General features: G+C 41.3%; 1 protein-coding gene across 1 annotated transcript in view; it reads right to left on the bottom strand.

The window, feature by feature from the left end:
• Positions 1-16523, bottom strand: part of SCGN (secretagogin, EF-hand calcium binding protein) — a 28522-nt gene extending 11999 nt beyond the window's left edge. Inside the window, exons 1-5 of the mRNA XM_029958888.1 lie at positions 16359-16523; positions 5414-5506; positions 4746-4835; positions 3766-3822; positions 2807-2884 (exon numbers count right to left, since the gene is read on the bottom strand). Of these exons, the coding sequence (XP_029814748.1) occupies positions 2807-2884; positions 3766-3822; positions 4746-4835; positions 5414-5506; positions 16359-16523 (483 nt within the window). The remainder of the gene's footprint in view (positions 1-2806; positions 2885-3765; positions 3823-4745; positions 4836-5413; positions 5507-16358) is intronic.
• Between the last annotated feature and the right edge of the window lie 8 nt (positions 16524-16531).

The raw sequence follows: 16531 nt of genomic DNA, 5'->3' as shown, positions 1-16531 counted from the left end.
CACACTTGATGACTATTAATACAAACACATATCTATGTAAGCATGAAAAAAAAAAGAACTATGCCTACAAAGGGGCTTCCTCAGCACAAAGTTGCCACTTTAATTCCCCCGTGAAGAGTCTTCGGAACTCAAATATTCTTCCTTCGTGACTTTCCCCAGTGGCTTTACTGCTCCTTAAGAAACAACTGCTAAACAATCTGATAAAGTGATGCTCCTTTCCAGAGATGACCAATCTCTTCCAGAAGAAATACTTTCTTCTCAGACTTTTTTTTTTCTTAATGTGGTATATGATTATTCATAGCAGCATAAGGGGCAAGAATTTAGCATGTCCTGGTTAGTATGATATCTGCTTGTACTGCTTCTAAGCTGCAAATATCCAGCACAGAACCATAAAATGCAGCCTTTTTTTTTTTTTTTTCTCATGCCTGGGCTACTTTCTTTAAAATGATAGTTTGCATTTTTCTCTTTATCGCTATCTCCAGAAGGCTCTAGGGTCCACTCAGTATATCAGTAGCTGCTTAAGATGCATGCAGCCAGCTGTGTGTGTACAGAAAAAAGGGCAGAGATCTGTAAATTCCTGTGGAGACAGATGGATTTACAGCTCCTAGAGACATGGCTTATTTTAACAGAGTATTATTACAGTGGCACTTGAAAGCCCTGAGCTGGATAGATGGGCCACCCTGAGAGACCCTGTAGTTGGGTTCAGCAGAAACAGGTCCTTGTCCCAAGGACTTTGTGCTCAAAGCAGATAAAAGGCTGGAAGCAAAGCCATAGTGGAGGGAAATATGTCTGTCCACTGTGCAGTAAAGGAATTGGTGCTGCTGGTTGCTAAAGATACAACAGAAAGACTGAAAGCTTCAGGAATAAAATGGAAGGGCCACTGTTCCCTTTTTCCTAAACAGTGGTGATGGTGGCAGAGTCCCAGTGGGACTCCTCACTCCACGTGGAAAGCAGAGAGAGAAAGCAAAGAGCTGTCTTGCCCTGGGCCTTGACATTGTACCTTTGCTCCTTGAGTTATTTCTCCCTCTTTATACAGCCCACAAATGCAAGGCTGAATCTTTCTTCCCTCATTGGAATTTTGCCTTTCTGCTTCAGATACATTCTCACTCAATCACTTCACGCAATTTATCTGATAAGGTAGAGATACTGCCCATGTGGATACTTTGTTATGAGGTACAGAATTTATATCCTCTATTTTACTATAGAATATCACAAGGCGATTACATGTGGTAATTTCACACCCTGCCTTAGCTTTTGGGATCAGGTGTGTTTATAAACATCCTTGACCTTCAGTTTAGAGAAAAGAATTGCAAGATAAAAATAATCATCTGCCATATCTTAATTTTCTAATAACCATCAACATCCCTGATTCTTTTGGCATTGCAGCTTTGCAAACCTTTGTCCTCAGGAGTCAGATTTGCATTTCAGATCATAGATTTCCCCAGATATACAAAGCATCCCTTTTCCCATATCAGATCTTATCTTTTGATGTAGAAACTAAACTGCCTCTCCAAAGATACAAAGCCAATCTATAAAAAAACATGGAAATAGAAACCAGACCTCCTGGCTCTGAGCCCTGGGCTGCATTGATACCCAGGTGCGTTAGGGCAGTAGAATCACAGATCTTTCTTGGGAAATTAAGGGAAAGGGCAACGAGTTGGAGGAAATAAACCACCCACTGTCCACAAGCTTCAGATCACCTATTTCCCAGCACTTGATCAGAGATTAACCACCAGGAACAGAAACCTCAATGGAGCAGCATGAAACCTATTTGCTACCTGCAGATGCTACCAGGAAGATTTTTCTTCTAGCTGTAACTCCTGGGATTTTATTGTTTTTAGGTTCTGCCAGTTGGAAAATAATTTCTGTAGCTAGCATTCCTCTCCTTTCACTGTCTTATAAATATGAAAGAAAAAAAATCTATGCTCTTCTGTAATGGCACAGTTTTTCACATTGCTCTAAAGGGTCACATTTCTAGACAGAGACGCATCATGCATACATAACATGGTATTGCAAAATATGTGGGCAGCTCCTTCTTTGCTTGCATACCAAGCCAGTTTTTAGGTACAAACACAGATTTTTTTGCCAAGAAACAAGGCAGTCCCATCTGAAAGTAATTTAAAAAATTTCAGTGATAGATGTCTGCTAGTGGAATTCAAATAATACCCTTGAGAATGACATCAGAAATGAGATTTGTTTTCCCTTTTTTTCTTGCTTTTAGATGTTTAGATATAATAAGTTGCTCTGAAATCCAGGTGACTGATGCTAAACTTACACCAAATAATACACTGTTGATTGCAGTATAAAAGCTGTATTGTGATAAGGCAGGGGAAGAATTGAAACATTCAACCTCCCAGTCTTTCAGGGAAGCAGCAGGGAGCCAGCAAGGCTTGCTGGGCTTCGTGGAGCAGAAAAGCCAGATATCTGCTCATCTTGGAAGCAAAAGGATTTGCTAGGAAGGAGGAAGGGAAGGAGGGAGTGAATGAGCTATAAATCTAGCTGTGGCTGAACATGTCCTGAAGAAGATGTGCCTCACCTATTTTTAAAGGAGTTTAGAGCTCAGTTTGCTTTGGCATAGAGTCGAGCTGTTTTCTCATAGGAATAGTTCAACTTAAACCAAAAGTGTTTGAAATGCTTTCACAGCTGATGTCTAGTGTAAAGAACTGTTAGCTGTAGCATGTGTTAACTTCCCAAAGGATTCTGTGGTACACCTTTTAAGAGGGCTTTTATGGCCCTGTAGACATTGACCCTGAAGATTTTTAGTCAGTACTCTAATCTAAACAATATTAATACTATCTTTTCTTACCATGGTATCAGTATATTCTTCCAGCTTTACTTCAGCAACCGTCTTGTTATGCTGCAAAAAGAGATCTCGCAGGAAATCCTTTAGTAAGAAAGAGACAAATTTTACTCTTTAGAGTAAATTCAAGAAATAACAGTAACAAATTCAATTCAAATCCAGCAGAGTTACATGAATTTAGTTTCACATTGCTGCTTAGTAGTAGTGTCTTCAGTTTCACAAAGTTCAAATTTTTTTTAGATGAAACATATTTTTTCAAATAAATTAGAAAATAAAAAAATTTCCCCAGAGAATGCATACTGGAATGAATCATTAATTAACTCATAAAATAAGCAAAAAATGACATCAATCCTTCAATATTTGCTAACTGATGTCAAATCAAAATATTTTCTTTTCAGCAAAACACTTAAACATCCTCTTATATCTTTACTGGGGCACAGACTGAAGCCATGCACTGAGACTTCAGCACATGGTCTGCAGCCCAGGGATGGACTTTTGTGCCCAGACGACTCAAAGTGTTTGAGTTACTGTATCTGAACAGTCTCTTGTCTCAACAGCCTGAGCTTTAATGAGAAATCAGTGTTCAGAAAATCTGCAGGCTCAGGAAGAGATTGTGAAGAAATCCCATTAATAAAATACAATGGTTTGGCTCTGTTTAGCTGGGAGAGGCCAAGGCAAGGCAACGTTTGTGGGGCTCATTGGGTGCCTCAGTGTCACCGAGACAAGCGGGGACATGGGACAAGGCAAGACATCAAGGGCAAGAGCAGAGCATCCTCCCTCCTGCAGGGTCCCTGAGACCATGCCAAAAGGCGTGAGTCCTTCAACTCACTATTAACAATCTCGTTATTAACAATCATTTGTCAACCACACAAAAAGGCAGAGAATTGGTAAAACTGACAGAAAGGCTCCCATTGACATCAGTGAGCTGTAGATCAAGCCTACAGAGATTTGCTAGAATAACTTACTTTGAGCTCACCAGCTGAAATAAATCCACTGCTGTCAGCATCATAACTGCGCCAGATCTGAACGGGGATAAATTGGTACAATCATGTAAATATTGCAGTTAATCATCTGCTCGAGTGATAGATTGTAAAAATTCAAATCAGAACTTCCATAATGAGCAAGCTGTTGCATTATCCAACATATAATTAATTGTACATGAAATACAATAAACTTTTCACACAATAGCTTTTAGTCACACTTGGGTGCATTAAAAATGTGACATGCTGCTATCACATGTTTAATGCAGACACACTGTCTATAAAAGGAAGAAAAAACTAAGAAACTGCTCTGCATTTCTTACCTAATTTGTACATGCAGCTTCTTTTATTGCCCTGAGTAAAAGTCAAGGCCATACACAACTGGCCATTGATCCACAGAAGCTTCCAGTTCGCATGTGAAATAAAAGTAACTGCAAGCAGTCTTGGAAAAATTGAAATTCTGTGCTGGGATACTTAGAGACAGAGATTGGAGGGAGATTGGGCAAGGTTATATGGGTTTGCGCTCCTCACTTGACCCAGTTTATGGAGGTTTCCACTCCATGCCCTGACAGGTTACTGTTTCAGGATGAAACGATGCCTTAAAATGTGCCTGGTCTGCCTTCTTGGTCTCTGCTGTGCCACAGATGAGGCAAAGCTGTGGCTTTGCCATAGCTCCCAACAGGGGTGGATTTATCAGTGGGGAGGTTTTGTCTCTGGTGGCATGACTGATACCTGGCTGAGAGCATTCGCGAAGTGTAATGAGTACCCTTGGTCCAGTCCTAGCTACGACATCTCTGTTTTGCTGGTATGAATAATGTACAGTCTTCTCTACCTGAACAGATCAGAATGTATTTTGCTTCCAAAATATCCATCTATTTCCCATACTGTGTTCTGCAGTGGGCAGAAGAGTTGGTATTGAAGAAGCTGTTAGTGTGCAAGGGAAGAGGCAATGTGGAGATACAGACCCGCATGAATTCCACGCTGTTGTCCAAGGGAGTTTCCCGTCGGAAAAGCAGTAGAAAGTTCTCATCATCCGGCAAGATCATATTGGCAAGCTGGAAAAAAAGCATTAAAAAACCCCCCACAACAAAACAAACCCACACCAAGAAAGTAATGAAAAGAAAAAACTGGGGTGGCTTCTGACATAGTATGGGAAATGTAAGTTGGACGTGTTTCTCCCTTGGAAATAAACTCCAGACCAAGACATCTGGCTAATATAGTACTCCATGACTCACCTCCTCCCCACACAGGCTCTATCTTCCCAATCTCCCAAGTCTGCTATAGGTCCTAATCATAGAATGGTATGGGTTGGAATGGACTTTTACAAGTCATCTAATCCAATTCCCTCTCTGTGGGCAGGGACATCTTCAACCAGATCAGGTTGCTCAGAGACCTGTCCAACCTGACCTTTGATGTTTCCAGGGATGGGGCATCCACACCTTTCTGGTCAACCTGTTGCAGTGTTTCATCACCCTCATAAAAAAAAAGTTTTCCTTATATCTAGTCTTAATCTACCCTCTTTCAATTTAAAACCATTACCTCTCGTCCTATTGCTACAGACCCTATAAAATGTCTGTTCTAATTCTCCATCCTTCTATAAAAGAAATCCTGAGCTGGGGTTGGGCAGAGATACCTCCTGGATTTTCAAGCGTCCATCTGTGGTGACATTGTAGACAGACATGAATTGCTCCTTCATCCTCTGAACTTTTTCTTCTGTGATGGTGTTCTGCCACAGAGAAAACAACATGCACATGGAAATTGCTGAGGGCACTAGAAGAGTCTCCAGGAGGAAATCTCTCCCCACTCACAGATAGCCTCCAGGATCATTTTATCCTTACAGTTGGGGGGTAATGCTTTTAAATGCCCACAAACACACCATTGTGGATGGCTTTTTGGAAATGAGTCCTATGCATAGCTTTGTAGCAACTAAGCATTCAGCTGGAAGATCAGTGTTTGGAGACCCCAAAATATTTCAGTGACACCTGCTTTTTTAGCCAACTGTTCCCATTATAACACTGAGGTTTGGTTTTGCTCAAGTGTGTTTTACAGCAGTTTTCATCCTGCTTGTTTTCAACTCGTGCTTTTCAGGAAGATATCCTTATCTTTGAATGACATCTTTAGTTCATTAGATCACCAGCCTTGAAAGGTGTCAATGGAGCTAGATTGTTGCTTATTATTACCTGTCAAATGGTTTAAGACCTGACATCAAGCTCTGTCAGTGTTCCTGGGTTAGTAGCATAGAATTTCAAGTAATTGACATTCCCTTTGCATCAGCTCAATCCCATAATCGGTTTATACATAGTGGGGAGTTTTCGGGACTTGTCAGGTTTTGACAGACTTCACTGTGACAGGTGAAATACAATGCTTAGGTTCATCAGGCACGGTTTCTTTAGCAGCAGCAATGAGGATCCCCTGTCTGACTGGACTACACAAAGTACAATTTCCCCACTATAAAAAAAGCTTCTGGTCATACGAGCTTTGTGACTGGGCTGGGAAGCTCTCCTAATTAATCTCACCCAAGCAATTAATAAAGTCCTATGTTTACCTCTGCACCCACACTGAGTGGGGTCCTGGCTTCTCTCCCATCCTGTGGGAGGTAGCCCTGACTGGGAGGGGAGGAAAAGAAGTGAGGAGGATAACCCAGATTGGCTCTTAGCATACTTTTGTAGCAATTTTTACAAGACAATAAATTAACTTCTTCCCAACCCCTGAAAAAAGTCCCTCAAAGATTTTATCATCTCTGCATCCAGCTGGATTTAGGACTACAGCTGTGCCTTCCTGGGTCTTCTAACCCAGTTTCTCATCCTTTCCAGCTGCTATTGAATCTCCATCAGGTTGTACACTCCCTTTCTTATTGTTGTGACACAAGACCATGAGTCACTTTCTCAAATTTACTCTGTGTATAGCTCCATGCAATGCAGCCCTTGGTCGCATCCTTGGGGTACAACACCAAGGGCTGGCATCTCCTAGTCTGGGGACGAAACACCCAGGAGTGATCCCACAGGGATGTGCCCAAGGTGACAGTCCTACTCCTGGGGCCTGCTGTTGCCCTTGAGTGTGTCCTAGGGCATGGCTGCAGGTTCCTCCTTTCCCGTGGTGGTGGCTATAAAGCCCAGCTGGTGCTCACTGCTGGCCCCCCAGCTCGGGTATGGTGGGCACAGCAAATTACTGAACACACACACATGGTATTCTTTCTCCTTGGCATTATAACTTGCCCTCATGCTATTTAAATTGCCTTCTGACAGCACCTGCACTCTTTGAGACACCTCCCAGGAGTTAGGCAAGCCTATCAGCTGCCAACTTCAATTGGCTTGCAAAGTACTCTGAAATTATCCTCCTCCGTGCCCAGTAGGATAACTTATTTCTGAAACAATAATCATAGCTGATATTTGAAAAGTGTGCTGTGGAGTTCAGATTAGTCATTTGTTAAGAAAGCTTATTGCTCAACTTCGTGTCAGCTCTTCACCACCACCTCATTGAGCTTTCTGTGGCAGGAACACTGTTTTCTGCGAAAAAATAGGACAGCCTCTTTTTTTTTATAAACTGATTTAAACTATGGGATATATCAAGTAAATGTCTAGAATACTTACAATATTTACACAGCTCTGTGAGCTTTTAGTCCATGGGGTTACACTACAGTAGATTTTTCAATTTGGTCAATCACTCTCTGTTCATAAATATTCTACTCATGGAACAGAAGTGGTAATAGATCTACCAAACCCCAACCTTTACTCACAAAGAATTAAAGATACCGCACAATCTGGCTTTCCCAAGATACATGCTCAAGGCAAAATTATTTGTATATCACAAAGTTTTACACCAAGAATGATACATCTTGGGTTATGACAATTGGGTTTCAAAGGTGACCTTTATGGTAAGCAAAAATCCCAAACTCAGAAGATTAAAAATAAATAATAATAAAAAAAATAGATCAAGTAAGACATAGCACTTACAGAAACCAAGACTGGGAGACTTGGTCTCCAAGGCCGACCTACTGGTGGTGCAGACCTGTAGCTTGTTCTGATTGTTTTTCTATTCCAAAAAACATTTAAAAGGCTGGAAAAATCCCCCAGTCTACATGATTTGTTCCCCTTGCCCAAGCAAGGACATGAATTGCAGACTTCTGATCTACTTGCTGACTCTGTAATCTGATTTTGGACGTCTGCAGCCTGTAGAGGAACAGCCTGGGCATGCTGCAGGGCAGAGCTGGGACAGTGGGGCAGATGGCTGGAGTTGCCAGTCCCTCCCTGAAGTCTTAGGGAGTAAGTCGAATTCTCTGGCTTGTTCAGATTTTCTTCAGGTATTGTTTTGGTTTCAAATCAGTGCTGAGGCATTGCTACAGCAAGGAGGAGACATTTGGGAAACTTGTGAGTGGTTCAGCAGGATCTTCATGCTTAGACAAGAGTGTGCTCCAGAAACAAGAGAAAAGTTTTTGGGCCAAGGCACTGTCTATTCAATATTTCAGGATTTATAGAGCCAAGGCAGAATTCTACTAGCCAAATATGTTGTCCCTGATATTATTTTTACAGGTGCAATGTTCTGTGAGCCCTAAGAAGGCTTCAGAAGTAAGCACCCCAGCTGGGTCTTCAAGCTCTGCTCAGAAGAAAGGATATGGACAAATAGTAAGTAAAGCCAGTGGAAAAATAAAGAGAGATATTATGGGGAACATTGAATTTTTTTTAAGCATTGTAGGTATAGCAACTGACTACACTCATAAATGCATTAAACAGATTTTTTTCAATAGTAGTGGTAGTTTGTGCAGACAACAATCTGGTGTCCCTGATAAGGACAAGATAACTATTCACAGATAAGAGATTACAGTTGATGCCGCTGCTGCAGGGCAAATCCCTGAGCAAGGATGCAGCAAATAGCTGTCTGTGGGAGTGGGCACCTCTCAACCTGCATGGAGGCCGAGGCTGAGCTGGGATGGCAGGGCAGTGAGGGGCTGCACAGGGACACCAGCCAGACTTGGGGTACAGGGGCCCCTTCACTGCCTCAGCCACCCTGCAATGAGGTTGCTGAGGGGAGGCCAAATGTAAAAGGAGGCCACTGGTCAGGAGGCTCGATTTCTTATTCTCTGCCTTTGGGGTCCTACAAACATTTCCCTGCCTCCCCTATCAGGGCAAGTCCTTTGATAGAGGAAGAAAAATCAGGAGCAGGAGAGCAAGATGTGGAGACCTCCATGCTTTCAAATGCCTCAGGCTCATTCTCCATTTATTCAAGTGCTATGAACTATGGTAATAAAAAAACCAAATACACCACCTTTTAACTCTGTTTTTGGATGGATATAGTTAATTTTCTTCATAGTAGCTAGTATGTTTTGGATTTGTGCTGGAAATAGTCTTGATAACGTAGGGATGTTACTTTGCTATATATTACATTTCAGTCTATATTAAAATATATATTCCATTTTACTACATAGTATTTATATTTATTATTTTATAATTAAATTATGTTATTCTATATTTTACTTATAGCATATACTATATTATTATATATTATTTTATTTTAAGTACCAGATAGTTATTGCTGAGCAGTGTTTACGGGGCTAAGGCCTTTTCTGCTCCACACCCTACCATACCAGTGAGGAGGCTGGGGATGCACAAGGAACTGGGAGGAGATGAGGCTGGGACACCTGACCCCAACTGACCCAAGAGATATACCATGCCATATGGCATTGTGTTCAGCATATAGATCTGGGGGAAGGAGGAGTTTGGAGTGATGGTATTTGCCTTCCCAAGTCACCATAAGGCCTGATGGAATCTTGCTTTCCTGGAGCTGGCTGAACATATGCCTGCCCATGGAAAGTGGTGAATGAATTCCTTGTTTTGCTTTGCTTGTGGGCTTTGCTTTACCTATTAAAATGTCTTTATCTTTACCCACAAGTTTTCTCACTTTTACTCTTCTGATTCTCTCTCCCATTCCATTAGGAAATGAGTGGCTGTGTAGTGCTGAGCTGCCAAATGAGGTTAAACTATGACATAGCAAATAGCAGGATACAAATTTGCACCTCCTGTCTCTATGAGCTGGGACAGAGGGAAATGGCTTTGCAGCAAGCAAATGTCCATAGCTGAGCACAGCTTTCTTCATCAGAGGTAATGCTGTCTTTGTTATGTTGCCAGTCTCAAGCAGCAGATCCTCGCTCAGTTTGAAATGTTTGCAAAGCTTTCCCATTTTGTGGGGGTTCAAGTGAATGCTGTTGCATCCTTTCCAGTCACTGTCTGTACTGGGAAGCCTTTCTTGTAAATCCTTGTTTTCCCTGGTGCATGCACCTCCCTGAGCTTCTGGATGCTGTGTGGTTTCCAAGGGCTGGTACATGTTCTCAGTGTCCAGTCAGGAAAGAAATCCTTACTTCTTACAATGAGGAGAAGGCCATGTCATTTTTATCCTCACAAAAGCACACATTTTAAAATATTGCTGTGACTTTGTTTACACACTTCTCGGGGTTAAGGAGTAAATTTCTTACTACGGATGCTCTTCCACAGAGTTTTACAGAGAACAGCTTCTGTGTTTCAAGTTGCCATATCAAATTAATTTTCTTCTCCTTCCTTTCCTTGTTCAGTCTTTGTCTTCCCTTTTGCAAAAACCCTTTAGAAGTATTTAGCATCACAAAAGTAATCTGATTTTTAATAGTGTTTGTAATCATGGAAAGGGCATGATCACATATTTTTTTTAATTTCCACAGCATTTAATTTCTTTGTCATGGCTGGTTATGATTGCTTAGAAACATGGCTGTAATCTGTCTTCTTTGTTAACCCATTCCTCTAATATTGTTGCCTCTTTGCCTCATGCTGTCTAATTAAAGTTTTGATCCTTAAGAAATTTATTGCCTTGATTAAAACTTGCCTTGATGAAAACACAGCTATGAGTCATTTCTTAAGGGGGGGGGGGTAAAAAGTGAATGTATGGAGCACTGTGGAGTCTTTCCTATTTGATGAAATTTAACTCTTTCTGATCACGATAGTCTGGTCATAAATAAATTTATTTTTCTTTCTTGATGTGATTTTTTGAAGCAAGCCACTATATTGATTAGCATATGAAAAACAAGAAGAAACTATATTTAAGTGACTATTATAGCCTGTTTCTTGGGGAAAAAAAAGGAATAATCTGAAAATGCTGGCTTGAGAACGTTTCTTCTAATGTTTCAGCCAAATTTGATAGAAACCAATGGTCCCAAAGATATCGAGTTCCTACAAGATCTATGAAAATAAATTGTATCTGCCAAGAAGGATAGTTGGAAAAAAAACCTCAACAACTATTACCATGCCAAAAGCCACACAGTACAGACAGGAGGCCAGCAAAGACCAGATGAAACATCAGTAACGTAAACTTTGACCTTAGGAGAAAATCTTTTTTTTTTTTTACCAAACATTTCTTCTTTAAATCCCATAGCATTGAAAAAAATAAATCACAAGAATTACTTCATTTCACCCATGCAGCTGTACTTGGCACAGACTGCATGAGTGTGGGATATCACCCTGCAGCTCCTGAGCTAACTTCTCGTTTGGGTCAATCACGCTTATTTAACTGCAGTGCTATCACCTTAGAATTGGGCCCTCTATTTTGGTTAGGATTTACTGTAATCCTGCACGCTACAGTAGATAAGCACTTATGCTGTTATCCTGCACTGTGTTTTGGTTCCTTTTTTAGCTCTCATCAGCACAAATGTGTGAAAGAATTTTTCACATAGGAGACACCAGCATCTAACAAAGCTAAAGAAGGTTACTACAGCCTTCTTTGTGCCATCACAATTTTGTGGTTAGGCTTTGAACAGGTTCTTTGTTCTGTCTTTTCCACTAGGCTGAAAGTTTTCTGACATGCTTTTGGCCAACAAAAACACATCATGTCTCTTTTTCACCATAGGCATGTTTAGTTTGCATTTAGAGATACTTCGAGGCACTTCCCTGCCTTAATGTGAAGGAACAGGAATAGGAATTGTTCAGGTTAATTAGGGCTGACAGAACCCACAACCTAAAGAAACAACTGCATTTGGCATTATTTAGAATGATAGAATGGTATGAGTTGAAAGGGACCACAAAGATCATTTAGTTCCAACCCCCCTGCCATGGGCAGGGACACCTTCCACTTGTCTAGGTTTCTCAAAGCCCCATCTGACCAGGCCCTGAACACTTTCAGGGACGGCACACCCACAGCTTCTCTGGGCAACCTGTTTCAGTGCCTCTCCACCCTCACAGTAAAGCACTCCTTCCAAGTATCTAAATTGCCCAGAGTATTGCCTCGAGGTTAGAACTCTGAAGTATTCTAGATGTGGATGAAAGCTGAATGCTTTCTGCTAGGGGTCTTCTTGCTGTTGACTTGCTGGTCATCAAAGACTTTAGGTCTCTTGGGATGGTAAAACACAGAAGAAGTCTGCTTTGGATGGCTTTGAGGCTGGCTGATATTTTGGCCTTTAAACTTTGTTCAGCTAGCTGCTGCATTCCTGACCATACTAAATTAAACACATTATTTAGATAGGCAATGCAGTGTGCAGGCAAGGATGATGTGCAAGAGTACCTGGAGGTTGCTCCTCTTCTTTGGAAGTAAAATGCGAAGACAAATCCTTCATGGCTGTTCAGGGTGAGGTCCTAAAGCTTAACTTCAGTCCCTTCCAGTCACAACTATCCATGTGGGTTTGGGGCAGAGGAATTATAAACAGGCTAATACCTGTCTTGTCCGATCAAATTTATGCTTCAGAAATTTTTCCACGTGGTCTCTTACGCATCTACGGTTAGTCGAGGGCAACTGTCTTTCATCTGAAAATCTTCTGTCTAATCCGAGTATAACTTGAGCAAAGTGAAATACCTTTCTGAGAAAACCCAATATCAATGTGCATTCCCCTTCATATCTGCCCAGACATCATTGTTTTTATGGAAACTTTCAGTAATCCAACCCCCAAATTTATAACCATTCATCTACAAAACTCATCTAATTATTATGAGAATATACACAGAGATTCATTAAAAATATACAAAAGAGCAAGCAAGGAAGATACTAAGTGATCTTGATATGGAAAGAAAGATGTAAACTAATACGAGAGAGAAATGCCGAGGCTCTGTTCCAATAAAATCAGTTCTTCAATGCTGAAAGAAACTGACCTTTCCACTGAGCTTTCACATCAGTATAAAAACTTTTACAAGATGCATGGAAAGAGGTGGCCATAATGTAGAAGAAAGAGGTTTATGAACGAGCAGAAGAGAACACAGGCAGCTCACAGAAGCCATGCAGCAACAGGTTGGAAGCTGGAGGCTCAAATGGTTAGAGAGAAGATGTAGGAGTAATAACAGCAGCAGATGGAAAATGTCAGCAGTTCGCAAAAATGCTGGGGTGGGGCTGAACTGTCCTTGATTCTGCTTTGTATTCCCCAAACAAACCAAATCACAGAAGCCCTTCCAGCTGATGAAGAATTTATATAAACTTCAGCGTCATAAATCACAGAAGACTTATGGATATGTAACACACACCTGGAAATTGAAGGTATTTTCTTGGGAATGGATGGGTTGGAATATTTGGGTTGGAAGGTATCTACAATGACCATCTATTCCAACTGTCTGACCATTTCAGGGCTGACCAAAAGTTAAAGCAGGTTGTTAAGTGCATTGTCCAAAAGCCTCCAGCAATCACCCATTGCTGGACGAGAAGAGACAGAAAGCAGCATCTGGGATTTAGATTGGTGTACTACAGGTCTACCTTTGTTGTAAAGTTTTCTCTTCTGCCCTCATAACTCTTGATGGTTCAACAAAAGGCAATGAATTAGCCTCCCTCACTGGAGGCTATTTCAAATTTCTTTCCTCACTCAGAGTTGTCAAAAAGAACTGTGCCTCTCAGCTTCCCAACAGGCTCCTTTTTGCATTGTTTTCCCAGCTGCTCCCATTCCCTGGCATTTAGTGTCAGCTGGGGATGCTGCAGAGCAGTTGTGAAGAAAAACAGAGCTGAAAGACTACAGTGGTCATTAAGAAAAATAACAGCTTAGAGAGTGCAGGCTGAAAAAATATAATTATGAAGCCACTTGCTATTCAAGCAGAGACAACTTCCAGTGCTGATAACATTATTTATCACTTGTGTGGCACTTCAGACACAGTCACTAATTAATCCTTGTGACACATCTGTAAGTTATGTCAGCGTATTGCTGTCTCCCCCTTTTACTGTGCAAGGAAACAGAGACATTTAAAGCCCAGATGAGTAAAGGTCAAAACAAACACTAAAGCAGAGAGATGCTCAGTCCCAGCTCACTGCTTCTATCACAAAGGACACTTTCTTTCTGTAGGGTGGCAAAAACAGTGCAGAGGGGACCCTTTACTCCTGCTGCTATAACCACAAGCCTGTACAACATAAATCACATGAACAAGACAAAAAATGCCTCAGTGTTGTTAGACAAACTCATTGTACAAAGGTAGTAGAGACCTTTGTTTAATCTGGTGCAACAGGTGATCCTCATACCAAGGGGAGAGGGCAGAGGACTGTTCTCAGCCTCCCAGGACAAAGCTCCCCTTGGGTTTTCTGCCACCAAGGCAGGCTGCACTGGCAACTGCCTGCTGGGTAGTTTTGTCCCTAATACTACCAGAGTGGAAATGTTGCCAAAAATAAGCAGGAAAACTAGGGAAGAAAACCAAAAGCACTTGAGAGCCTGTTTGAGCACCCTGAAAGTTAGTGAGCACCATCTTCTAGAATTAGCCTGTTTCTTCTGTTTAATAGGAGGAGAGGGAGTTGGTGCTTTCTCCATTCAATTTGTGTTAAGCTATTTCTTTTAATGGCAAAACTTAGCAGAAACAAAGGAGATGTAAGATGGATGAGGATTGTGAGTTAGGCTGGAGTCATCTGAGCAGGGACTTTTAACAACGAATAAAACTATTATTGATTTCTTGAAGCAGAAAATTCATGTCTAGAACACCCTCATTTTGCAAGTTCTGTGTGCAACCTAACACAATGTGATAGAGTTCACACTGATATCAGCAAGACCACAAAAACTGCTGTAATACACCAGGTTTGCAACCCAGCTGATGTTGTGCGACGCTGTCCCAAAATCTCATGTAAGAGATGTGCAAGGGATGCTATGGGCTAGAGTGGGGCTTGGAGTTTCTTCTTGACCTCTCATCATTAGGAAGCTGCCTGCAGCATGAGATTCCCAGCTAAACCTCAGTTTTATCACCATCTACAGATCACTCCAGAGAGCTCCACTTGGAGGTCCCTTGCTTCAGCAACACACTCCAGCATTGAGCTCTGCAGCCTCATTTTAAGCCTCTCCTTCAACATCTCACGTTTGCTGTCACTGGGTTTTGTTTGAGTGCTTTGCGTTGGTGTTTCAATGCCCCGAGACTAGCAGCTCCCAATTTCTTCTTTTGTTCCTGGGTAAACAATCATGAGCTTTTCAATTTCTCTTCAATCAGTTTTTCTGTGTCCCTAATGTTTCTTTGCGCTTAATGTTGAAGCTTTTTTGATTTGCTTTGAAGTCTATCTATTCATCTAACCATCCACTCTCTGAAAGATGTTTCTGCAGAAACTGCCAATATTTCAATCCAAATTTACTTGCAAATTAAACAAAACCATGCTTGAAAAAATTATTCACAACTTCTGTTTTTTAACTGTAGCCTTAAGATCCAAGAGTACTAATTGGCTTGTAAGTACAATTCTGATTTTACACTTGATATTCATGAATTTATGCCTTTTATCAGCTACCTTTTCTCTTTTGTTAATTACTTTTTGCTTAAAGGAATTGTTTAATCACTGTTTTATCTCATTTTTGGCACGTCCTCTCCTTCCATTTGGAAGATGTTTCCTCCTTTTCTCTTCCTATCTGGGCACATGTTGTGTAGCAAAAATATGAATATATTCTTCACATGCTTCTGAGTGCTGGCCTGAGTGGAAGGATTTCTCCTTCACTGATGGTGACACTCATAGGCAATGTATGACCTGGATCTAAGGAAACCAGCCCCTCTAAATTGTCATGCAACTTCTGTTAGTACTGAGGTGCAGAAAGTGAGAGAGGGGAAATGCTGTCAAAAATAGAAAAGGAAACCGGGGCAGAAACTCAGAAACACTTGAGAGCCAAGTCTGGATCTTCAGAGCAACTGAACTGACTCTTGTTTGGCTTCTAGCCATTTGTAGCAATACAGCCTTGTTCCTAAACACTATTTAAAATTAATGACAGTATATTTGTTAAAAATTGACCTTGGAAAGAAACCTATCACATTAACAAAACTAATCAGCACAGGCTTGAATAAATAAATCATCACCATTGCCCTCCTGCTCACTCTTCCAGGCTGTGCGCTGGTACTTTTTTGTTTGTTTCTATTCAGAGGCAGTAAATTACTTTCTCTCCACCTTGCCAACCAGCACCTTCAGCTGGTGCCAGCTGCGATCTCACCCTGACAGCAGCTGATGGGCTGAAAACAACGGATCAAACTTCTCAGGTGACTGCACTTATTGTACCTGCTTAAATGCCACCTTGTTGCCAAGAGAAAAGCTCTTTACCTTTGGATTGCTAAGGAAGTTAGCTATCAGGGAACAACAAACACAAACCATCTCTCAGCACAACCTTTTCGCTTGGACTTGATGCACAACTAACACAGCATGGTACTTACTTCTGGTCCCAATTTCTCCAGGAGGTGATGAAAAAAATTGTCAAGTTCCTTCCCTTCTATGTAACCATTGTCTAAATAAAAGCAAAATATATTAATGGTCAGGCGGTACTGCCCACATTCCAGGAACTGTGTCATGCACTGCATGCAGGGGGCTCCAGGCTGCATGGTCAGGA

This window comes from Manacus vitellinus, unplaced genomic scaffold, assembly GCF_001715985.3.
Source record: "Manacus vitellinus isolate BGI_N305 unplaced genomic scaffold, ASM171598v3 scaffold_17_pilon, whole genome shotgun sequence".
Lineage (NCBI taxonomy): Eukaryota > Metazoa > Chordata > Aves > Passeriformes > Pipridae > Manacus > Manacus vitellinus.
Note: the sequence above shows the minus strand (reverse complement) of the source record. Positions and strands in the feature narration are given on the sequence as shown.